The sequence below is a fragment of the Nycticebus coucang genome, chromosome 1 (assembly GCF_027406575.1).
Source record: "Nycticebus coucang isolate mNycCou1 chromosome 1, mNycCou1.pri, whole genome shotgun sequence".
In the NCBI taxonomy this organism is placed as follows: domain Eukaryota; kingdom Metazoa; phylum Chordata; class Mammalia; order Primates; family Lorisidae; genus Nycticebus; species Nycticebus coucang.
The window spans coordinates 129,294,858-129,321,673 of NC_069780.1; the positions used below are offsets into that span (position 1 = coordinate 129,294,858).

The 26,816-nt window shown below is 38.2% G+C and overlaps 1 protein-coding gene across 3 annotated transcripts in view; it reads left to right on the forward strand.

Annotated features, from left to right (window-relative positions):
• The window catches only part of HOMER1 (homer scaffold protein 1), a 154,485-nt gene that overhangs the window by 39,026 nt on the left and 88,643 nt on the right, over nt 1–26,816 (forward strand). For 2 of the 3 annotated variants that reach the window (XM_053587700.1, XM_053587706.1), the window contains exon 2: nt 24,621–24,777. In XM_053587700.1, coding sequence (XP_053443675.1) covers nt 24,621–24,777 — 157 coding nt within the window. Of the gene's footprint in view, nt 1–15,581; nt 15,601–24,620; nt 24,778–26,816 lie in introns of those variants that run through there. The other variant, XM_053587704.1, reaches the window with a different exon arrangement.

Sequence of the window (26,816 nt, forward strand, 5' to 3'; positions counted from 1 at the left end):
TCTGTAAATAGTGGAGAATTAATAGATTTTTAACTAGGCAAACGTTTGTATCATCTATTATTCTATTAGTTTTCTATGTCTGCTATAACAAATTATCACAAACTTCGTGGCTTAAAACAATACACATTTATTCTCTTGTAGTACTAAAGGTCAAAAATCTTAAAGCACTTTCACTGGACTGAATGAAAGGTATCTGTAGGCTCATACTCCTTCAGCAGGCTTTAGGAGAGAATGGTTTCCTTGGCTTTTCCAGCTTCTAGAATTGCATTCCTGGTTGGCTACCTCTTCCTCCATCTTCAAAGCCAGTAGCTTAGCATCTTCAAATCTCTGTTGTCTTCCTTTCTTTCTTCTGCGACAGGGTCTCACTTTGTTGCCCTTGGTAGGGTGCCGTGCGTCACAGCTCACAGCAACCTCAAACTCTTGGGCTCAAATGATTCTCTTGTCTCAGCCTCCAAAGTAGCTGGGACTATACCCTAGGTGCCCACCACATGCCTGGCTATTTTTAGATATTTTTATTTTTATTTTTTGTAGAGACAAGAGTCTTACTTTGTTGCCCTCAGTAGAGTGCTGTGGTGTCACAGCTCACAGCAACCTCCAACCTCCTGGGCTTAGGTGATTCTCTTGCCTCAGCCTCCCGAGTAGCTGGGACTACAGGCGCCTGCCACAACGCCTGGCTATTTTTTTTTTTTTTTTTACCGTTGTTGCAATTTGTCTGGGGCTGGATATGAACCTGCTACGCTCAGTATATGGGGCCGGTGCCCTACCCATTGAGCCACAGGCACCACCCTATTTTTAGGTATTTTTAGAGACAAAGTCTCACTGTGGCTCAGGCTGGTCTTGAACTCATGAGCTCAGGCAATCCACCCACCTCACCCTCCCAGAGTGCTAGGATTATAGGCATGAGCCACTTGTCCTCCTCTCTTCATCACATCACCTTGTATAGTTAAATCTTCCTCTGCCATCACTTTTATAAGGACAGTTGTGATAATATTTAGGGTCTACCTGGATAATCCAAGATAAGCTCTTTATCTCAAGATCCTTAAATTTATCACATCTGCAAAATCCTTTCTGCCAAATAAGATATCTTTGGGGGTTGGTGGGGGGGGGCTTTATTTAGCCTTCCACAATCATTTAAAGGGATTATCAGCAAATCTTATTTTTCAGATGTTAGAATTTTTTTAATGCAATCCTATGTTAAAAAGTCTGTCAGTTTACAGAAATCTGTTGATCTTTTTCCATCAACTATTTACAGTTTCACCCAGTGAAGTATGTTTTTTCTTCTCTATCCATATCAGAAATGTTTACTGGTGATGCTTCATGAGAAGACCACATTAAAAGTTGCATCACCTGTGGCTCAGTGGGTGCCGTGCCAGCCCCATATACCGAGGGTAGCAGGTTCAAACCCGGACCCTGCCAAACCGCAACAAAAAAAATAGCCAGTGTTGTGGCAGGCGCCTGTAGTCCCAGCTACTCGGGAGGCTGAGACAAGAGAATCACCTTAGCCCAGGAGTTGGAGGTTGCTGTGAGCTATGACGCTACGGCACTCTACTGAGGGTGACAAAGTGAGACTCTGTCTCTAAAAAAAAAAAAAAGTTGCATCATTATCTAAGAATTAATTATGTACTTTCTAAAATAGTCCTTACAACCTTTTTTATAGAACATTTTTATCGAATCCAGCCTTTCTTCTTTATGTGTGTGTGCTAATCCTATAATGATTCAGAAAGCTTTTACAGAAAATATATACAACTTCTTCACAAGTACAACTAGCAGAGAATTACATTTTAAAAACTGAAATGATGTTTCCTGGAAAACTTCTTTATCAGAGACCAAGGAGTATGGACTAGCTATGATATTTTATCTTAACAGAACGTTTTGAGATGCTGAAATAATGATGTAGATGATTTTTTTCTTTTTTTTTTTTTGAGACAGTGTCTCAAGCTGTTGCTCTGGGTAGAGTGCCATGGCGTGACAGCTCACAGCAACCTCAAACTCTTGGGCTCACGCGATTCTCTGGTCTTAGCCTCCCAAGTAGCTGGGACTACAGGCGCCTGCCACAGTGCCTGGCTTTGTTTTTTTTTTTTTTTTTGCAGAGGTCATTGTTGTTTTAGCTGGCCCAGGCTGGGTTCGAACCCTTCACCTTGGTGTATGTCGCTGGCGCCCTACCCACTGAGCTATGGGCTCCACCAATATAGATGATTTTTGAGAGATTGAATTTATCACATCATGAGTTTAACATGATCCAGGTTATTGGATGAATATAGTTCCAAGGGAAGCTTTTTTGGGATGTCACTAAGCAGCTTTGCTAGTACAATTTGCTGATCATTTCTTGGTCTGTTTAGCTTTTTATTGTGAGGGTTGCTCTATAGGTGTCTAGATTGCTAAAGTTCTTTTTAGTATTTGATATTTTCTATGTACATCCTAAAGTTTTTCTTGTGTCATCTAGCAAAATTTTCACTGGCTCACTACTTACTGAATTTTGGCTGTAACAGGCCTTTTTATCCTTCTATAATCTGAACACCAAACATAAAGGTGTTACAAGTTATCATGAGTTTCTGAAATGAGAGTACCATAAGTGTCTGAATGCATGTTGAGATTTGTTGGCATTCTACCGCAAAGGCATATTAAACTAATTTCAGAACAATAACAGAAAGAACCCTGAATTTGGGTCAAGAAGATGTGGTTTCTTATCTTTTAAACTCCTTGTTGTAAGTGTAAAAATGATCTTGTTAAAATTGCTGTGTCTGCATCACAAGATTAATTATGAATGCAATTGATAGTTCATGCAAAAAAAGGAAAATAATAACTTGTAACAGTGCAGACATTTTTAGTGTTATGTTACTTCATCTGTGGCATACCTAAATGTAGTATGCCTTCATCATCTTGGTATCTACTATCTGACATTTCACCAAGGAAAAAGAGAATAAAACTACCTGGTCTGACAATTAAGAAGAATCGCTACATAGCTGAGTATCACTATTGTCACTCTGAAGTACTACTCTTGGGAAACTCCGCACCAATGCCAGTGGCTAGTCCATCCTTCACAGCAATTTTGGAGCTCTTTCCTCAAAGCTGTTTTTGTATTACCCTTGATGTCCTGAATGTCATCAAAATGTCTTCCTTTCAATATTTCCTTTCTCTTCAGGTACAGAAAAAGTCACTGGGGGGCCAGATCAGGTTAGTAGGGATGGTGTTCTAATACAGTAATTTGTTTACTGGCTAAAAACTCCCTTACACACAGTAGTGCCCTGTGAGCTGGTGTGTTGTCGTGATGCACGATCCATGAGTTACTGGCGAAAAGTTCAGGTTGTTTTTGTCTTTTTCACGCAGCCTTTTCAGCACTTCCAAATAATAAACTTGGTTAACTGTCCAGCTCGTACAAATTTATAATGAATAATTCCTCTGATATCAGAAAAGTTAGCAATATTTTTTGGCTCTTGATTTAGACTGATGGAACATTTTGGTTGTAGAGAATTGGCACTTGGCATTATGCACTTTGATGCTTTCTTTTAGGGTCATATTGGTACACCCATGTTTCATCACCATGAAGCGAAGGTGTTGGCAAACTTCGACTCTTCCTTTGTTGTTGTTCATTGGTCCAAAATGTGTGGGCAAACTTTGATTCTTCCTTTATTGTTCATTGGGGAGCTCCTTCAGAACCGTTTTTGCACACAACTTTATCATGCCAAGATTTTCAGTCAAGATTTTCCTGTTTCTCTATCAATGTCTAGTTGGTCTGCTATGCTGCTCACAGTCAGCTGACTATTTTGATACATAATCTGATGAATTTTTGCAATGTTTTTGCCATTACTGCTCCTTATTGGCCTCCCAGACTTCTCTTCATCAGTGACACTTTCTCTCCCCTCAGAAAAATGTTTAATCCATGTGTATATTGCTGTTTTCTTCATGGTATTATCCCCATAAACTTGGACTAACACATCCCTGATTTCACTTCCACCCTTGCCAAGTTTAACAAGACATTTATGAATGTTTGTTCATTGCTCTAATTCAAGCTCTGACATTCTCAGGAGGGCATGCGAAAACATGCAACAGCAATAATGCATGCCACTGAGCAAGACACCACCACAAGTGGACATGAACACAGCTGTGGACACTGATATACTAATGTTAAGAAACCTTACCAAGTTGTTGGCACAGTACTGCCCATGTCAACACACCCGTGTCAACTACATGAACTTAATTGTCAGATCTGATATGTTTGTTTTCACAGTTGTTGGCTTGTAACTCCCATAACTCCTTTGTTGTAGACTTTTGTTATAATGTTAGAGTACATTAGGCCTCAGGCTACAGAATTTCTCTGACTTTTTTTTTGTCCTCCTTTTATCTACACAAGGCAGGACTCTAATCTGACTGTGGATCATAAGACCCTCATTTCAGAGAGGGTTTTGCCTCAAGCCCTAGAGAAAGGAATGTTGCATAGAGGAGCCAGAAAAATCTGAACAGATAAGCCTTGTTTTGTTTTTCAGTTTATTAGTATTAAATCCATACGCTTTTTGTCTAATCACATTTTAACACAGTTTATTCATGCATCAATCATGTTTATACAATGAAATCTCCATGAAAGGCCCAAGAGGCTAGGGTTTGGAGAGCTTCCAGGTGGCTAAACACAGTTCCTGGAGGGTAGTGCCAGCTGGAGAGGGCAAGGAAACCTCACGCTCTTCTCCCATACCTTTCCCTACACATTTCTTTGTGTATATGTGTAATAAACACATTTGTAATATATACATTGTAATATACACATTACACATATGTAATATCTTTTATTATAAACCAGTTTTCCTGCATTCTGTGAGCCACTCTAGCAAATTAATCAACCCAAAGAAAGAATCATAGAACCCCTAGCCAGAGGCCACTCAGCTAAAGTTTCAGAGGTCCAGACTTGTTACTGGTGTCTAAAGAAGTAGAGGGACAGTTTTGGGGACTGTGCTCTCAACCTGTAGGATCTGATACCTTCTCCGGGTAGATGGTATTGAAATTAAATTAGAGGACACCCAATTATATTCATTGCAAAATATGAATTGTTGGTGAGGAGAAGTCCCCCATATTTAGTAACAGAAGTCTCTGTGTGATTTTTGTGATGTTGTGAAGGAAGAAAACCATGGTTTGAGTTCATATTTTTTCCACTCATACCTGCCTTCTTAGAACACTTTCATTTTCATCATTTCGGTTGGAAAACAGGAAAAGGAGAGGCGAGCAGTGACATGAATGCCAGGTAGTAGATTCCTGAGCAATGCCGATCATTGGTTTCCTATGTAGCATTTGGAAACTTGATGTTTGGGGGTTTTATAGTATTACTGTTATCAGGTATAATATCTCGATAACAATGCTGAGAGGACGTGAAGAGCATACAGTACTGTATGACAACTATCGGTTCATCTTCATAATTGCCTTTCTACTGGAATTTTATTGGCAGAAGTGGGATAGTACAGTAATACAAGTATACTAATTGTGCATGTTAAGTACTGTTAAGAGTACTTAAATCTTTTCATGGGACGGTGCCTGTGGCTCAAGGAATAGGGTGCCAGCCCCATATACCAGGGGTGGGTTCAAACCTGGCTGCAGTCAAAACTGGAAAAAAAAAAATCTTTCATGAGATGTATATATGTGCTCTGGTACCACTTAACCTTTTACCTGTATTTTGAAGACAATTTGTGCTATAATAATTTGTTGGAATGATAGTCACGCCAGTTATGCTGGTTCGTGAGCTTGCCTTCTGCAAGGGAAAATCATACTGATCTGTATTTTGATAGAATGATTCCACTTCTGTAAGTGAATACAAAAAAATGATTATAGTGTTAGTCTGTTGAGGTGAATATAATGGTTTTTGAGACTAGAAGTTGGTTATTAATTACAAAGTATCTCCTATTTGTTTTAGACATTGGCTAAATTTCATCATATGGTGTTCTGAAAAGGATGACATGATAGGAAGAATATGCATACTTTTTCATTTTTGAGACAGAGTCTCTGTTGCCCTGGGTAGAGTACATGGTGTCATAGTTCACAGCAACCTCAAACTCTTGGGCTCGAGCCGTCCTCCTACCTCAGCTTCCCAACCAGCTGGGACTACAGGTGCCCACCACAGTGCCTGGCTAGTTTTTCTGTTTTTAGTAGAGACAGGGTCTTGCTCTGGCGCAGGCTGATGTCACATTCCTCAGCTCAAGCAATTCACCCACCTTGGCCTCCCAGAGTGCTGGTATTACAGATATGGCCCACCAGACCCAGCCTGTAACATTTTAGTTTGAAAATTTTCAGTATTTTGTAAAATCAAGAAAAACAGAACAGTTAAAATTTTATTGTTTGAAAGAAACAGTTGAATAGATGTAGCAGACACACCTAAGATGAAATTATTCCTAGTGTGGAAAACTGAACATGTCTGAATTTTGTGGCAAATGAGCAAGAAGTTGTATTTAGTTGTATTTTTGTTTGGGTCTAGCAGCAAGCAAACAAGTCTTTTTTCCTAGCACTCAGATGGGACTATGGTGATCCAATGGGAGTTACCTTTTTATCGATCTGTTATAAGTTTCCAAGGAGGAAAAAAAAAGTTTTCAGGAAAACTTTAAATCTATTTTAATTGCTAGTGAAGGCATTCTTCTAGAGAATTGAGACAATCAAATAGTTACCTTCTGACTATATATAGTATTACTAATATAGGAGGAAAGAAGTTAGTCTTAGGAAGTTTAGAATAGTTAACAGACTCCTTAAAGAAATACTTTTAATATTTCTGCCAAAGTACCTTAATAGCAGAAAAGAGTAGATACATTTAAGACACTGAGGTTTAGGGGGCAGCACCTGTGGTTCGGTGAGTAGGGCGCTGGCCCCATATACCAAGGGTGGTGGGTTCAAACCTGGTCCTGGCCAAACTGCAACAAAAAATAGCCAGGCGCCTGTAGTCCCAGCTACTGGGGAGGCTGAGGCAAGAGAATCGTCTAAGCCCAGGAGTTGGAGGTTGCTGTGAGCTATGATGTCATGGCACTCTACCGAGGGCAATAAAGTGAAACTCTGTTTCTTAAAAAAAAAAAAAGATACTGAGATTAGGATGATGTCAGTTTTTTCTAAGTATTATGGTTTATCTTGTAGTTCTTTCATTACCATGATATAAAATTGTTTCAGGATGACATGCCATGGCTCTGCTGTTTATAATAATCTCATTACTATACCACTCTTTTATTTATTTATTTTGAGACAGGGTCTCACTATGTCACCCTCAGTAGAGTGCTATGGCATCACAGCTCACAGCAACCTCAAACTCTTGGTCTTAAATGATTCTCTTGCCTCGGCCTCCCAAGTAGCTGAGACTACAGGCCCCTGCCACAACACAGGACTATCTTTTGACTACAGTTGTTGTTGTTTAGCAGGCCCAGGCCGGGCTCAAACTTCCAGCCTCAGTGTATGTGGCCAGCACCCTACCCACTGAGCTATGGGGCTCTGTCTATTTTTTTATTTTTTTTTCTATTGAGTCTCACTTTGTCACCCTTGGTATTATGCTATGATGTCATAGCTCACAGCAACCTCATAAAAATAAAAATATTTTTTTATTTTTTTTCTACAGAATCTCACTTTGTCACCCTTGGTATAGTGCTATGATGTCGTAGCTCACAGCAACCTCAAACTCCTGGGCTCAAGCGATTGTCTTGCCTCAGCCTCCCAAGTAGCTGGGACTATAGGCGCCTGCCACAATGCTTGGCTATTTATTTATTTATTTATTTTAGCAGGCCCAGGCTGGGTTTGAACCCACCATCCCCATAACCGCTGAGCTAGGGCTCGCAGCCTACCACTCTTTTCTTAAGAAAGAAGACTAACTTGTTTTTCTCAAATGTTTCAAAAGAGCATTTGATTGAGATTCTGGATCTCTTTTTCACATGAGACGCTGTTTTTGACTAAGAACGATGTAAGAGAAGGTATTATCACTATGTCCAGACTCTAGGGTATGGCTTTTATAGAAAGACTGAAAAGAACTGGTTCATAAATGTTTGGATGAGGCAGACTTTATTGGAGTTCTGATATTATTTATTTAAATATTGTGGAATGTCTGCCAAACACAAAGGCTTTAGTAGAATTGATACTTTTTCTTTTATCTGTTGGTTCAGCTAGTATTTATATGTCCTTGTTTTGTTAAACCATCATCATGTTCTATGCTGTTATCTGAAGGTACCAGTTAGGGGACTTTTTCCAGCTTTAGCTGATTGGCTTTCTTAAAGTTGGTATTTTATGGATCCTTTAGGGCAGGCTTACTGGTTCACAATTAAAACCACATAGGTTACTTGTTATGTAGAATAACTAGGTATTGGTTCACATCATAAAGAGAATTCTGAGAAGAGTAGTTAATGGAAAAAGCATCATTAAAGGATATTTGTAGGTTTCTTTTATAAGGAAGTATTCTATGGGGAAGAGTGTCTCCAATTTTGTTGGCTAGATAAATCTAATATCACTAGAGCTGAATATTTTTGTTCTTTGGTGGGGGCAGTATAATATTTTTAACTGGCATTTACTTTTTAAAAAAATTAAGGCATAGTATATTCAGTAAAATGCACAAGTCTATAGATCAGTGAATATTCACCTAGGTATTTGTGTAATATTCCACTAGCTTTTTTAAAAGCAAGCAAGCATATGTTCATATAGAAAATTGATTTATGAAAAAAGTCACTTGTAATCCCACCACTAAGAGCTCTAAACATACTAGCGTGTAATCACTTATTAAGTTACTATTTTGTGAGTGCCCTAATATGTTCTAGGTATTTGAGTTGTTGGGAACATAGAAATAGTTAGACAAAATGCCCCTTGAGGAGATTATACTTTAGTTGGGAGAAAAATACATAAGAAACATACTGTATGTCAAGTTTTGATAAGCACCCTGTGCAAAATAAAAGAAGGAATAGGGAATTAGGGAGTCCTAGAAGAGAAGAGGAAAAGAGCTATTTTTTTTTTTGAGACAGAGCCTCAAGCTGTCACCCTGAGTAGGGTGCTGTGGCATCACAGCTCACAGCAACCTCCAACTCCTGGGCTCAAGAGATTCTCCTGCCTTAGCCTCCCAAGTAGCTGGGATCACAACAGCCTGCCACAGCGCCTGGCTATTTTTTGGCTACAGCCGTCATTGTTGTTTGGCAGGTTGGGCTGGGTTCGAACCTGCCAGCTCAGGTGTATGTGACTGGAGACTTAGCCGCTTGAGCCACAGGCACTGAGCCTGTTTGTTTTAAAAGACAGAATCTTGCTCTGTCATCCCAGGTAGGCCACACTGGTATCATCAGAGTTCACTGCAGCCTCAAACTCCTGAGCTCAAGTGATCCTCTCCTGCCTCAGACTCTGAAGTAGCTGGGAATACAAAGTTTGTGCCACCATGCCTGGCTAATTTTTCTGTTTTTAGTAGAGACAGGGTCTACTCTTGCTCAGACTGGTCTCTTGCTAAGTTGAAACTCCTGAGATTAAGTGGTCCTTCCACCTCAGCCTTCCAGAGTACTAGGCGTACATATGTGCGCCGCTATGCCTGGCCAGGAGCTGCAATTTTTATACAGAGTGACCAGGGACAGCCTCCCTGAGAACGTTAAAACAGTTGAGCAAAGATCTGGGGAAGAAAAAGGAAGATGTTGGCCAGAGCTGAGGGAAAAGAACACCTTAGGCACAGCCTTTGAGGTGGGGACAAGGGACTGCGTCATGTCTGAGAAACATCAGGAGGGCCAGTGGCTGGAGCAGAAGAGGGCAAGGGGCAAATGCAGGTGGAGAGGCAGCAGGGGTTGTATTCTGTAGTGGTTCTCCTCCTGGCTACACGTGGGAAACCACTGATGCTGGGCTGCCCATAGAGACCACTGATTCTACAGGTAGAAGCCAGTTTTCTAATGTGTATCCAGGGTTATGAAACACAGGTAGAAAGCCTTTTAAGGACTTTAGCTTTACTGTGAGTGAGATGGGAAACCACTGGAGGATTTTGAGGAATAAGCCACCCGATGTAGGTTTTACTGTTTTAAAACTATGGTGAAATTTTCCACACATGTAGACAAGAACCCACCATCCCATCCACTTCAGTAATCATCCGTGTCTCATCATACTTGGCTTTATCCTGCCCACCCCTTTTTTTCTCTAGAGTATTTTAATGTTACCCTAAGTTTTAGAAGGATCATTCTGCTTTTTGTGCTGAGAGAAGTAGTAGGGCAAGGGCTGAAGTAAGTATACCCTCCATGTATTTTTTTCTTTGCATATAGATGCATGTTTATACTGTATCCACTAATTTATAAACTGTTTTCTTTTTTTTACATAAATTGTTTTCATTTACTATGTTGAACATATGTGCCACTGAATATTCAACAGCTTTGTTATTCGTGGCTAGATAATATTCCATTAACTGGATATATCATAATTTGATTTTATGTTATTAGACATTTTAACTTACAGCTGTTTGCTGTAAACAATGTGATGATACATCCTCGTAGATAAACCTCTGTGTATATCCATGGTTATTTCCTTAAGGAAATGAATTGCTGTGTCAAAGGATATGCACAGAAGCTTAAATTCTTTTGATATGTATGATTAAAGTGTCTTCCAGAAAGACTTTACTAATTCATACTTTCAACAGTTGCTTCAGAAACTATTTTCTTAACTTCTCACTAACATTAAATTATCATTAAAAATGATTTTTTCTTGGCCGGTGGAAAAGTTTAGAAAAATAAGCAACTCTACTGTCCTCTCCTTTAGTGGGTACTATGTATAGAGCTCATTAAATTTATACACGTGTCTGGAATTGGATATATGAGATGTTCCTATACATATGGTTTGAACGCTGAATTTAGATTCTTGATTTTTTCACTATCTGGAGCAAAAGTAAGGTTTTAAACAGCTCAGAAATGAATGTAGAAATTCACTGGGCTCAGGGCGGTGCCTGTGGCTCAGTGGGTAGGGTGCCAGCCCCATATACTGAGGAGGGTTCAAGCCCGGCCCCGGCCAAACTGCAACGAAAAGATGGCTGGGTGTTGTGGTGGGTGCCTGTAGTCCCAGCTACTTGGGTAGCTGAGGCAAGAGAATTGCCTGAGCCCAGGAGTTGGAGGTTGCTGTGAACAGTGTGACTCCATGGCACTCTACCAAGGGCGGCAAAGTAAAACTCTGTCTCTACACACACAAAAAACAGAAATTCACTGGGCTCAAATTGCCCAAAAATATATATATGAAGAGCTGCTGAGCCCTCTAGTAATCAAGTTGAAACAATGTCAAATACCATTTGACATCCCCTAGCTTGCCACAAATTAAAGATGTTACTTGGACATTACCAAGTGTTGGGAGGATATAATGTAAGACTAGTAGGAGTGTAAATGGGTTCAAGTATTGTGGAGAGCAATATGGATTTATGCAGGGGTGTATACTGTATGACTAGGAATTCTGTTTCTAGTGTATTTCTTGCATGTGTGCATAAGAAAACACAGGAAGATTGTTTATAATAGTGTAAAAGTGAGCAATATGTCTATCAGTAAGAAAACGGCTGTATAAAATATTGTGTTCATTCTCACCACTAGAAATATATTGTGAACATATATAATTTTAAATGTACTTTCAAAGTTCAAAAAAGAAAGTTGAAATCAGTATTAATATATTTTGACATAGTATATCCAAAGTACCATCTTTTTTTTTTTTTTTTTTTGCCGTTTCTGGCCAGGTCTGTGTTTGAACCCGCCACCTCTGGCATATGGGGCCAGCACCCTACTCCTTTGAGCCACAGGCACCCCAGAGTACCATCTTTTTACCACATGATTAATGTAAAAATTGAGATTCTTTACATTTTTTCATACTATCTCAGAAATCCATCAGGTATTTTGCATTTAGAGTATATTTCACTTCAGATGTTAAATTTTCATTGGAAATACTTGATCTGAATTTAAATTCATAAAATTTATTGGTAGAAAAAGTAGATTTACATACTCAAGTTGTTCCCACATGAAAGTTTTTGTTTTTTTGAGACAGAGCCTCACTTTGTCACCCTTGGTAGTGGTGCCATGGCGTCACAGTCATAGCAACTTCGAACACTTGGGCTCAAGTGATTCTCTTGCCTCAGCCTCCCAAGTAGCTGGGACTAAAGGTGCCTGCCACAACACCCGGCTATTTTTAGAGATGAAGTCTCACTCTGGCTCAGGCTGGTCTCGAACTCGTGAGCTCAGGCAGTCCACCCGCCTCAGCCTCCCAGGGTGGTAGGATTATAGGCGTAAGCCACCGTACCCAGCCCATGGAAGTTTTTCGATAACTGAATTGAGTGGCATGTACAGTTTAAATTAATTCACTTTCTCAATTGCACTAGTCGAATTTCAAATGCTTTAGTAGTCAGATGACTAGTGGGTACCATAGTGATAGCACAGTTCTATCATAATATGTATTGTTATGTGGCAGTTATAACCTATATATAAAATACCGTGGGATTATTTAAATTTTGCTGTGGCAGTAAGAACTAGAGAAAACAGTGTGAGGTTTTGTTGTTTGTTTTGAGCAATTTCAAATTTCATAATCATGTAAACAGTATCATCCATGTACAGATTTTGCAAATGTTAACATTTTGCCAAGGTACCTTTAGATATTTCTCTTCAACCATAGGCTTATTTATTATTATATTTGTCCAAATGCTACATGGATTGAGTATCTACTCATTTAGTTTGTAGCAGGTATAAAAGAAAAGTATATCTAAGAGTATTATTCATTGAAGGTGAGGTTAGAACTTAAACAACCTTTTGGTATTTAATTCATTTATTTTCTTTGCAGTTTTTGGCCAGGGCTGGGTTTGAACCCGCCACCTCCAGTATATGGGCCCAGCACCCCACTCCTTTGAGCCACAGGCGCTGCCCTTAATTCATTTTTTAAAAGTGTTTAAGAACTGGATGTCTGTTAGGAAACCACTTATTTTAAATTTTCAATAATGCATCATCTGTTGTAATAACAATTTAACCCTAGTTATTAACAAGAAGCTACTTGCCTTAGATTTCTAAGGTGTATACTGTCAATTCTTAGAACTTAGCTTTATTTAGTGGAAATCATCTGAGAAAAGAGAGATATTTAAAGTTAATAAAATTTAAAATGCAATTTTGCTTTTTTTTTTTTTTTTTTTTTTTTTACAAGACATGATTGTAATAGGGACTTTACCTAACACATGCAATCAGTGTAACCTGGTTTCTTGTACCCCAGGGAATCTCCAACAATAAAAAAAAAATACAATTTTACTAATTTTAAATATAATTGTAAAAAATGTGATTTTAAATATAATATATCAGGCATACCTCCTGATAGCACCTAGTACTTTATCTAAAATGGATAGGGTATTAAATGGTTAGTAGGGACAAAGACTATGTCACTTGGCATTTGTTATATGTAATAAATTAGTAAGCAGGGTTTTTGTAACACTGACAATGTTGCTTAAATATGTATGTTGAGTGGGCTTGCTTTTTACTCTAAATTTCAGTATATCCCTTAACATTTTTACTGTGACTACTGATTAAAGTTCCCAAAAGTAAATAAGTACTAAAATCTCCTTAAATAGGCTTGGCACCTGTGGCTCAAGCGGCTAAGGCGCCAGCCACATACACCTGAGCTGGCGGGTTCGAATCCAGCCTGGGCCTGCCAAACAACAATGACAGTTGCAACCAAAAAATAGCTGGGCATTGTGGCAGGAGCCTGTAGTCCCAGCTATGTGGGAGGCTGAGGCAGGAGAATCGCTTGAGCCCAGGAGTTGGAGGTTGCTATGAGCTGTGATACCACAGCACTCTACCCAGGGTGACAGCTTGAGGCTCTGTCTCAAATAAATAAATAAATAAAATCTCCTTAAATAACTAGTGCTCTGGCCTTTTGAAAGGACTGAAATTAATATAAATGGTGTTGTTACTGTTTAAGTGTGTTTTAATTATTTAATCTTAATTTCCACATGGAAATTTCTCATTTACTTGATATTTTATTCAAATATGCTAATTAAGTAAAATACTTGATGTCATGAAAGTATTTTTGATGCCCAACTGTAATGTGAACAATGATTTTTTAAAAAAGTTTTTGTTTGAATATGCAGTCATCTGATTAAAAGACCAAGGAATGTACATCTTACAATGTTTAAAAATCCTTCTGGAAGATGTTTTGTAGTTGTTAGTGTCGTATGTTAAGTCTGTATACTCCTATTATAGCAATGTCACTTTACAATTTTGTATTTGCTATATTAAGAAACTTAACAGATTTTAAAAATGTGCCTGTTATGTTTTGATTCATCACTAGATGGAGATCTTGCAGTATAACTGTGTTGGGTAGCCATTAGAAAAATCTTAGCTTTCCTCAAAGTGGGCATGTGGTTTGTTATAAAGAACATTCTGTGTATAAGCAACCAGCTGTTAAACATATAACATGGTATAAGGAATATACAATTGGTAGTGTTCAGTTATAATCTTTGAGCATCAGAATAGATATTTTTCAATAAAATTTTCCTAAGGAGAGGTGTGTCTGAGAAGGGAGGGGTGAGATTTAAACCCTGATATCCCTGAGAATACCCTACAATTTAAACCCTGATATCCCTGAGAATACCCTACAATTACAATTTATATTAACTTGTAGAGGACAGTTCTTTTTCCGAAGTTCCAATGCTTGAGCTCCTGCATATCTGAAGGCATGCTGTGCCGCTTCACCGAGGCACTGAAACCAAGTTCTTCAGGCACTACATGTCAAGTTAAATGCTCACTAGTGTCTCCGTACTCCTTGACTTACCCTTGCCGTTGTCCTTTTGGCTTTAACAAGGGCTGTTCAGCTTTTCTTGCCACTTCGTACTCTGGAAAACAAGCTGAAGGTAGAATGTTTTTGGTCTTACTTCCTGTTTACTTCTGATCAAGGAAGGTATTTTCATCAGGAATCCAATGTGCCTTTAGTACTTCCACAGAAATCCACAATTAGGCAAAATTGGATTTCAGCACCCTTCTACTTTCCCTTTGTTCCTCTTTATGAATAATAGAAACACTTTGATACCATGTGCTGAGTCAGTTGAGCTCTAAACTTTTTCATTTTAGCAATTTTTAATGAAAGTTGTATGTAAGATTATTCCTGCATCTTCTCAATTATTTCTCCTTGCACTGGCCCTTTTTCTTTCATGTTTGGTGAGATTTGGCTTTCTGTTCAAGGATCTTTTTGCAGTCTTTGTGCCGTTTAAGCCTAGTAATAAGAACCAGTTTGCTGGGGTGCATGCCCGCATGGACAGTTGTGCCATTAGCCTTCTTCCACTGCACACAGTCAATGTTGATGACCTATTTCTTCCTGTAAACTTGTACTACTTTGCCAATCTGCTGACCTTTATCATGTCCCCAAACAACCTGAACTTCATCATCCTCTGAAGGTGGGCATGAATCAAACATTTACTTCTGTCTCAGCTCTTTGGAAAGAGGGGAAGACTTAATCTTCTTGGGAATGTGAGAAGGTGAGTTGAAACACCTTCGCAGTTCTTCCGTCAGAAGTCACAAAGGGATTGAGTTTCGTTTGGCTGCTGCAACTTTGGCAGTGGCTGCAAAAGTAAAAAGAGGAGTTCCGAGCTCTTAATAATTACCATTTTGTGATTCTTCAGAAATGGCCCCTGAAGCATTCTTTTCTCAATGGTGTTATGTAAGTGTAATTTCTCTACAATGCCATTTTAAAAGATATTTTAGTACCTGGTGCAAGTTAAAAAAAATTAAATAGTTATTAAAAGATTATACAGAAAAATAAAAGTCCCTAATCCCATACTTTCATCCACCCCCATCCCAGAGGCAACTACTTTTAAAAATTCCCATTTTTATTTCCATTGGTGGTTGCCTCTGTATTTTATACTGTTCTTTTACTGCTGTTTCTTGGTTAAAAGCTTTGGATATTAAGTCTTTAGTCTTTATAGCAGTCTTCCATAGTCTTTATAGCAGAAAGTCAACTACGAATGAAATTTTATCAGTTCCATATTTTTCTTTACAGCTCTTCCTCTTCCCACTTATCTCAATGCAATTATTATTACAAATCTCTCTATTGGTTAGCATTACACTTTTAAATGGGGACCCAGGTATGTAATTGTGTGTACTGTGGGTTAGTGTTACAAAGTAAGTGAACAACCAGTGTGTAGCTTACCAGCCAGGAGTTCCAGACTACCACCAATCACATTTTATTGGTGAGCATGTTAATACAGAGTTAATTTTAAGTAAATCTCTTTCTTCAGCTATCACTTGTGTAATTTTTAAAATGACAACTTTTTATTTTTTTTTTTGTAGAGACAGAGTCTCACTTTATGGCCCCCGGTAGAGTGCCGTGGCCTCACACAGCTCACAGCAATCTCCAACTCCTGGGCTTAAGCCATTCTCTTGCCTCAGCCTCCCGAGTAGCTGGGACTACAGGCACCCGCCACAACGCCCGGCTATTTTTTGGTTGCAGTTTGGCCGGGGCCGGGTTTGAACCCGCCACCCTCGGGATATGGGGCCAGCGCCTTACTGACTGAGCCACAGGCGCCGCCCTAAAATGACAACTTTTTAAAAACAATAAGGAAATTTGTTTTATCACATAATAAGCCTGGGGGTAAGCTGATTCATGGGTTCAGTTACATAATCAAGGAACCAGATTCTTTATTTTTCCATCGGTTATTATTAACAAAGAATGTTGGCTTTGTTCTCAGGCATGTTCCCCTCACAGTACTAAGATGGCTGTGTAAACATATTGTTTAAGAGAACATTCCTCTTTCCATGTGTATTGTGTCTGTGTGAGTGTACCTAGGAGCTTCCAGCCAATTTTTCTTGGCTATTTCATTTGACCAGAATTGCTTTAGAGATCCACTCCAAACCTAACTTTTGGCCAACAATGGGATTGCCACAGTTATCCTTAGTGAAGCTCATAGTTGTGCGAGGGAGAGTAGAGTATTCAAGGTTTGTTGGGGGAGCAGCAAGACGGAATATTTGGTGGGTAATCGTCAGCCAGCTCTGTCTGCAACAGTGTCAGACTCTGTGGAAATTATTACCAACCTTGTTTCTAACATTTCTGTCAGGCTACTTTGTTTTAAAAAATTAAGTAGAAAGTCAAGGGATTATTTGAAACCATAATCTTTTTTATACCCCCTTTGCTGACCTAGACATTTAAATATATCGGGAAAGGACATTTGTAACCTGGGCATTAAAGGTAGGCTAGGAAATGTTTAATTTCTTTCTTCATGCCTTGAATTTGATTATGTTTATTAGGTCCATATGTTTGCACTTTCTTGGAAAGATTTATTGAGTAATCACATATTTGCAAAGTTTGGACTTTAGTAGTTGTTTTTAAATAGTATTATCACTGACTTTTTAAAAATCAAATCTATCTGAGTGATAGATGTTAATGTTCACTTTTTTCCTAGATCTACGCCTTATATATCTCCTAGCAAAGTCATCTTACTTTGTTTCAGTTTTTCTTTTTGAGATGGAGTCTCACGCTGTTGCCCTGGGTATTTTTGTTGTTGTTGTTGTTGTTGTTGTTGCAGTTGTCATTGTTGTTTTAGCTGGCCCGGGCTGGTCGAACCCACCAGCCTTGGTATATGTGGCCGGCGCCCTATCTGGTGACCTATGGGTGCTGTCCTGTTGCAGTTTTTCATGATCTTTGTCTCTTCTTATCCAGATGCCTGAGAATTATATATACTAATTCTTTGTTTTGTTTTGTTTTGATTTGTTTTCAGGGACAGGATCTCCGTCAACGAAGCTAGAGTATAGTGGCATCATCATAGCTTACTGTTACATCAAACTTCTGGGCTCAAGCAGTTTTCTTGCCTCAGCCTCTCAAATAGCTGGGACTATAGGCATGGGCCACCACACTCAGCTGATTATTTTTATTGTAGAGCTGGTCTCCAACTCTAGGCCTTAAGCTTTCCTCCTGTCTTTGCCTCCCAAAGCTCTGGGATTACAGGTGTGAGCCACTGTTGTTTATGTCAACTCTGAGTTTGAATATGTCTTATTTTTAAAACAAAATTCTGATTTTATCACATCTTTCTTCAGGATGATCTTACATTTAACATTTGTCCTATTTTCTACATCCATGTTAAGTTTTAGAATCTTACATGGTAAGATAAAAAGTACCGCTGTATGTGGTACTTTTATAGAATGTTAGCTCAAGATGAAGAACTTCAGAATTGTTCTTATACCAATTTCCTCGAATTATTTTATGAACCAACAGGAAAATAACTCCAGTAAGCTTTTTTTTTAGGTCAGTGACATAGTTTGAGCTACTTATTCCGGTTATTGATACAAGAAATTTGACATAGATGATTCTGTAGAATTAAAATGTGTCTGTGTCTATAGATTTGCCTGTCTAGGCTAGTTTAAAGCATTTTATGCCAAATCTATTTACTTTTAAAACTGATTTTTAGATTAACGTTTAGCTTCTTAGAAGAGGTAGTTTGAGTGTTCTTAATAAATATCTATTTAAGAAATAATACTATTGCCATTACTAAATAAAGCCTCAAATTTGTGTTATAATAAATATAATGAATAATGTCAGTAAAGGTGGTAGACTGTCCAGACCAACTTTAAATGAGATACTTACCTCAGATCATGTCTTTTGAGTCTCAAATTGTGGATATGAATCCTAAGAGATGTTCATGTATTACATGAAAAAGAATTCTTAGGTCAAGTGCATGGTGCCCCATGATTGCATTAATGTACACAGCTATGATTTAATTTAAAAAAAAAAAAAAAAGAATTCTAAGGTCAAATAATTTTGCCATATGCTGAATTATTCAGTGTTAGTTGGGTTTCTTTGCTGTAGGACTCCTTAAAACCTTTAATATGCTAATGTACATTATAATTATTTTAGGGTATAACACAGTGGAGCAAAACTTATTTAAACATGGATGAAATACTCATTTCTCAGACTGTTGTTAGAACACACTTTAAGAAATGCTGGTATTTGATCTAGTTAGTATTTGTGTGAATTGTTATAAAGTAGTGTCTAACCTTTACTTTTAAGTGCCATCCAGTTTATTTGAAAAGATATTGACTGTAGCAGTTGGACACTTGGAACAATTAGTTTCAAATTTATAAAAGGTCCTTTTCACAGTGTAAGAGTTTTAAGATTTCAGGCATAGCTTCTCTACTGCTTCTTGTACAGGTTTTCTCTAAATGAAATTTATTGACATGCTTAGTGTTAAAACGTATCTTAATTAGACTGATCATAAGATCTCCTAGTGATTCCCCAACTTTTAACTCCAGCCTAGTTTTCTCTGCTGAGCTCCAAACTAGTGTTTTTAAGTTCCTGACCTGATAGTTCTACATAGCATAGCCTGTAGACATCAAAATTCCATCAAAACTGAGCTCAGGCTGGATACAGTGGCTCGTATCTCTAATCTTAGCATCTAGGAGATTCAGGAGGATTGCTTGAACTCAGGAGATGAGATCCCTTCTCTGCCAAAAATAGAAAAATTAGCTGGACATGGTGGCTTGTGCTTGTAGTCCCAGCTACTTGGGAGGCTGAGGCAGGAGTGGTACTTGAGCTCTGGAGTTTGAGGTTGCAGTGAGCTAGGCTGATGCCACTATCCTCTACCTAGGACAATAGAGCGAGACTCTGTCTCAAAAAAAAAAAAAAAATGAAACCCGACCTCATCCTCCCCTTCCATTCTAATATATCACTTTCTACTTCTCATCCTAGAGAGTGGCCCTGTTTTCATTTCAGTCACTTAAACTAGAAGCCCGGAGATTTAGATTTCTCCTGCATCTCCTACATCAGGATTTCTCAGTCTCGGTGCTATTGTGGCGTCACAGCTCACAGCAACCTACAACTCTTGGGCTTAAGCAATTCTCTTGCTTTAGCCTCCCAAGTAGCTGGGACTACAGGCACCTGCCACAATGCCTGGCTACTTTTTGGTTGTAGTTGTCGTCGTTTGGCAGCCGGGGCTGGGTTCGAACCTGCCGGCCTCAGCGTATGTGGCTGGTGCCCTAGCCACTGAGCTACAGGCGCTGAACCCAGCTGGGTAACTTTATTGTGGGGAGCTGTCTTGTGCATTGTAGATGTTTAGCAACATCCCTGATTGCTACCTGCTAGACTCCAATAGCAATATCCCTCAGTGTGAGAACCAAAAATGTCTCCAGATGTTGTGAAATGTCCTGACAGATCATCCTAGTTTAAGAATCACTGCCCTACGTCTAACCTGTTACTTAATCTTATTGACACCACTTGCTAAATTTAACTTTAATTCCTTCTCACATCTTCATCCCATTCCCTGACCTTTCATCTTTATTTTTTGGTAGTTGAGGTTCTTCATTAAGGCTCTGTCTAGTGTTGTTTCTGTCCAGTCCATCTTCTATAGTGCTGCCAAATTTATTTTTCTAAAATGCGAAGCTGTATTCCTGTTATAATCTCTCAGTATCTCCCAGTGGAGACTCTCATGTCTTTTCTCTTTCTTTATTCTAGCTTCTTTCTTCAGAGGCACTCAGACTTACCTGTACTGAGGTTCTTGCTACACTGATGAACCTTTTCCCACTGTGCTGTAAATTGTTTCAAACTCTATTTAGGCATTTTCCATCCATAGCCTTCAGTCACTTACTTTCAAAGAATCTGTCATGGTGAAGAGCATTTTCTTTTTTTTTTGTGGTTTTTGGCTGGGGCTAGGTTTGAACCCGCCACCTCCGGCATATGGGACCGGCGCCCTACTCCTTGAGCCACAGGCACCACCAGAGCATTTTATTTTTAACATATCCATCTTTTTTCACCAAATTGAACTTTTCAAGGGCAGGGACCATCTTTGTCCTAGTTCTTGGCATGTATTAGATATTCAACAAAAGCTGAATCATTTAATTGTATGCCCATCAAATGCAATAACATCTTCATTACTTCTAGGAATTCTGTTTCTTGTATCAGCAGTGAAAATTATTTCCTGAGTCTTCATTATACAGACTTTGGTAGGCTTTTGACCACAGAAATCTTAAACTATAATTTTCTTTAAAAAAACAGCTGTTCAGAAGAGGATTGAAGAAAGCCATGTATTTAGTTGATATTCAAATGCCATTTGCTTATAAGACAGCTATTTTACTCAAAAGATTTTTATTCTGAAAGGAATTAAATTGTATGGATTAATTAAAGTGAATTAATATGATATGCATAGTCTTTACTGGATTCAAAACATTGCGTTTCCTTTGATTAAAGATTTCTTAATTGGTCACATACAGCTTACAAGAGCAATAACATTATCTTAATAACTAGTTTTTAGAAAATGTTTATTATACGTTCCCATTATCACTAGCCTACACTATTGAGAAATTTACTCCCCAACAAATGAAGACAAAAAATTATCAAGTAGGTAAAGAATGGAGTGTTTCATGTCCCTTTCTCATATGCCTTAAAAGAGTTGTGTATAGTCAGATGCTCTGTAAGTTGGAACCAGCCATAGTCTGACCAACTATGCTTTTACCTAGGACTTTAAGGTGAAAAAAGAAAAATAAGGGCTGTAGGGCTTTTAGGAGATAACCTATAGCACCAGCTTCACTGAAAGGCAAGGATTGAAGAAGGGGAAAGAGGGAGTGAATAAGACCTCTCAATCCAGAATTCATTATCCTGGTACAATGCACTGCCAGATTGTTAATAATTATTTGTCAAATGAATCCATGTATAATGGTAATTAAGCAAGACGTAGTGATTCTTTGCTTAATTTTTTTAGGGAGTGGCATAAAATATATTACTTCCCTTTAAAGGAAGGAAATAGTAACAACTTTAATAACCAAAGTTGTAGAGCTGGGTGTGGTGGCCCACACCTGTAATCCTGGCACTCTGGGAAGCCAAGGAAGTTGGATTGCATGAGATCAGGAGTTTGAGACCAGCCTGAGCAAGAGCAAGACTGTCTCTACTAAAAATAGAAAAACTAGCAGGATGTACTGGCAAATGCCTATAGTCCCAGCTACTTGGGAGACTGAGGCAGGAGGATCACTTGAGCCCAAGAGTTTGAGGTTGCTATGAGCTATGATGCCACAGCAGTCTACTCATGACGACAGAGTGAGACTCTGTCTCAAAAAAGAAAAGTTGTATTGGAGGTTTTCGGAAGTAAAACTGGGAAAGAGCCATGTTATTTGTAGGTATCTATAGGTAAGGTCCCTCCCGTTCACACCAGCCCCCAAGGTCTGAAGGAGACATGTCAGCCCATTATTATTACTAACCTGAAGAGCCGTTGTGCCAATGACCCAGATTTGCCTCGCCTATTTTTCTAATTTCTCTCTTTTCCATGTTCTCCTTTTCTTTCTTTAAATTTAAAAATTTAAAAATATTTTAAATTCTTTAAAACTAAAACAACATTTATCTAATTTTAAACATTAAATGTTACCAGTTAAAATGCTTTTTAGGACCTTGGGCTGCTTTAAAAAAAGAAGTGTGTGGTGAAATGAAAGAGATGAGCTTTATTTGTACTTTAAAAAAATGGTAAATGCTGTTTCTATAAAAGTTTTTACTCAGAACTTGGGAATTTTTACATTCTAATACTTAAATGTAGATTATCTCATGCTTATTTTGATGCTATAAAAACTTCTGTACTAATCATATTTTGAAAAAACATATTTGATTGTTTTGTATCTCTGTTGTTTATCTTTAATGCCCTACTTTATAAGATATCCATGGGCCAGTCATGGTGGCTCAATGGCCTGCAATCCTAGCACTTTGGGAGGCCAAGAGAAGATCACTTGAGCCCTGGAGATTGAGACCAGCCTGGGCAAAACAGTGGAACTTTATCTCTACAAAAAAATAAAAGAAATTAAGCAGGCATAGTGGCATATACCTGTAGTCCTAACTGCTTGAGAAGCTGAGGCAGGAGTATTGCTTGAGCCCAAGAGTTTGAGGTATCAGTGAGCTATACAATGAGGCTACTGGTCTCCATCCAGCCTGGGTTACAGAGTGAGACCCTGTCATTTAAAAAAAAAAAATTGTTGTTTTAGCAACTTTTAAATATACTTTTCAATATTATAGAGATTATATTGAATATAGACTTAGTTATTAACTAGAATAATACAGTTTTAAATGTGTAGAAATTGTTGACCTTGTAAGGATCAAATATAAGATACTTGTATTTTAACAGAGTACAGTTGATTCTTATTGTGGTAGTTTTGTTCTGTAAAGATGTCAGGAATGCTGAATTAGCAAAAATACCATACTGAACCATTGCTGCTGGGGAAAATACAGTGTCACATTCTTAGAAGCCTCTGGTCACATTTTCATCAACTAATCAGTAAATAACCTTGTTTCTGTTCAAAGACATTTAATATATAATGTTAATGCATTAACATTGAACTCATGGCCAACAGCAGTATAACTCATGCCTGAATAAGCTCATCTAACACACATTTTCTCCATAAGGCACATCACATCCTTCTTACACGTAGGAATACGTCAGCACTATGCTTAGAGGCTTTTAAACAGTGAAACTACCAACAAAAAACACAAAAATGTGAAAAAATGGTGCTAAATAGACTGAAAAAAGAATATTTCATTTATATAGTATGAGAGCTGAAGCAAGAAAGCAGAGTGTTGCTTTGTGCATATCACATGACATGTTTTCCACTGCCCTGTACATAGCTGTGAAGACTAAGGAAATGCTGTGAGCTGCTAGCACTCTGGGGTACCGAGGTGGATGTATTGTCTTGAGTTAGGAGTTCAAGGCCAGCCTGAGCAAGAGTGAGACCCTGTCTATACTAAAAACTAGCTGGGCTGGCTCGGCATCTGTAGCTCAAGCGGCTAAGGCGCCAGCCACATACACCAGAGCTGGAGGGTTCGAATCCTGCCCAGGCCTGCCAAACAACAATGATGACTACAACCAAAAAATAGCCGGGCATGTGGCGGGTGCCTGAAGCCCCAGCTACCTGGGAGGCCAAGGCAAGAGAATCGCTTAAGCCCAAGAGTTGGAGGTTGCTGTGAGCTGTGATGCCATGGCACTCTACCAAGGGTGACAGCTTGAGGCTGTGTCTCAAAAATAAATAAATAAATAAAAACTAGGTGTGCGTTGTCACTGGTGCCTGTAGTCCCAGCTACTCAAGAGGCTGAGGCAAGTGGATCGCTTGAGCCCAAGAGTTTGAGGTTGCTGTGAGATATGATGCCATAGCAGTCTACTGAGGGTGACAAAGTGAGGCCCTGTCTCAAAAAAAAGAAAATTCTTTGATTAATGATTTGGGGGTTGCAAATAAAACTTAGTGAGTAGGCGAATTCCCATATACAGAATCTGCAAATAAGGGGCATTGGCTATAATTATTTTAAAGAAACTAATAATTGACTACTTAAAATATTCTTTCTTTCTTTTTTTTTTTTTTCTTAGAGACAGAATCTTACTTTATCGCCCATGGTAGAGTGCCGTAGCTTCACAGCTCATAGCAACCTCCAGCTCTTGGGCTTAGGCGATTCTATTGCCTCAGCTCCTGAGTAGCTGGAACCACAGGCATCCACCAAACGCCCAGCTATTTTTTTGTTGCAGTTTGGCCAGGGCCAGCACCCTACGCACTGAGTCACAGGCACCACCCAACTTAAACTTTCTTTCAAACTTGAATATTTTCTCTAATTTTCCAGTATGTGGGAGTTGTTGGTTAAGCAGAATTGTCCTTAATAGTTTTTACTTTTTTTTTTTTTTTGTCCAATTAAATAAAATTGGCTGCTTTCAGTCCCTCAAATTCTTTTCTGTCCTGCAGGGAACAACCTATCTTCAGCACTCGAGCTCATGTCTTCCAGATTGACCCAAACACAAAGAAGAACTGGGTACCCACCAGCAAGCATGCAGTTACTGTGTCTTATTTCTATGACAGCACAAGAAACGTGTATAGGATAATAAGTTTAGATGGCTCAAAGGTAAGATAACTTTTATTACTTATACTAATCTTGCTGTTTTGCTTTATACAATACAGCATTTTAGTTTTAGTCAGAGGATTTTTACCATCATTAAACTACTTTCTTTTGATTTTTAAAAAACTTTTAAGAAACAAAATTGATTATTCTTAGAGTAGCAACATTTTTTGTCCATTAAGTTACTAGGATTTGCCACTTTACTATAGTGAGTGATGTGCCAAAATATTCTATAGGGGGTTGGAGGAAAAAGAAACCAAAATATTGTATATATTTAAGGTCACTCAGTTTGTTTAACAGGTAGACATTGCATATCTGTTATGTGTCAGGTGCTATGCTAGGTACTAGGAATATAGTTGTGGAGCAAATACACATAGTCTAGAATTCCAGGAGCTAGACTTATTTTCAAATATTCTTCTGAGGCTAGTAGACAGTTCAGAATTCCTATATCTTATGAAGTCTGTCAGTGTCAATACTAAAGCTGACATCTCTTATTTGCAGAGAAGTGTAGACAGCATCTAAAGTTTCATTTTTAGGAGAAGCAGATAGTGTAACATTTAGGAGTAAAGATTACATGTGTTTAGATGTCACCTCCACAATCTACTGAATGTTTTACTTTGGCCAAATTACTTCTCTGAGTCACATTGTTCTCACTTCAGTACTGGTAGGGTTGTAAAGATTAAATGAGTTAACATCTGCAAAGCACTTAACATCAGTACCTAGTGGATAGTATACCCTTCAGAAGGTGGGTGGAGAAATTATTTTATTATCTGTGAATTTTGTACAACTCGCTTAGAGAAAGAAATTCCAGACATTAGATTCTAGATATAAAGTGTATAGAAAGATGAGGTGCTGCTTTTTTCTTCAGACTTTCTTGAAGCCATGAGGCCTTTCCACTCCCAGGAATTTTAGTGATTCAGTGTTGGAGTTAAGAGCACAGACTCTAAAAACAGACTGTTTTGAATTTTTATTCCACTACTTGCTAGCCATCTGACCTTGATCAAGGTATTTAACTTCTGCACACCTCAGTTTTCTCATATGTGAAAAGGAACTAGTAAAAATACCTACATGATTACTAAACCTTAGTTATGAATTAGAATTCATTAAGAGAATTCAAGCAGAAGGTAACTGTGTTCATAGTTATCACTACTACAAACACTTGCTGCCATTGTTATTGATGTTATTAAGCTGTTCTATATTTGTATATGTTGTCTAGTGTCTTTGGGGACTGAAGAGAATTTAAGAGAATTTAACGCTAAACTTTGTTTTTTTTCTGTGTGCTCATTTCTTACCTCCTTAACTACACTATAGGATCCCAGGGGCCATTTGTACTTTGTGTCTTAATACACAAGTGACTAACATGTATTTACTTGAATAATTGATCCTCTTTTCATTTTTACTCAGAGGATTTAAAGGACTTGAGAAATAGTAATAGTTGATTTATTTGAAGCTTTATTTCATGAAGAATAATTTTGTCATATTTTGTAACAGGTTTAATGAAGTTTAATAGATACTCAGACTCTAGAGTGTTAATTTTTTTTCTTTCCCTGACTTGAACCTTCAATTCTTAGCTGTTTGTCTCTTGGCCCAAAGTACAGATAAAATGTAGTTTAACTGGAAGTAGGGGTTAAATGGTATATTCAAATGGTATATAAAAGTAAAGGTCAACTCAAGTAGTCCCATGTCCAAGAAAAGAAATTTTATGGAAGTGATTAAATAGATTTCAGTTGCTAACTTAACTTTGTCCAGATTAATATACTTTGAGTTATTTATAAGGACAGAATTTTGGTTATGAAATAATCCTCATTCAACCCTGGAAAGAATCCCATGCCAAAAAAAAAAAAAAGAAAAAAGAAAAGTGATAAACCTCACGCATTGTTCCCTCTGAAGCAATATGAACTATTGTTCTGGCACTTCCATTTCTGAATATACTTTGCTGATTGTAATTATTAGAACCTTAAGTAAGTAGTGTGAAAAGTTTTTGTATTGTTTCTTTTAACAAAATCTATTTTTTGTAAGAGTTTACTTTCTTTTACACTTCTCAT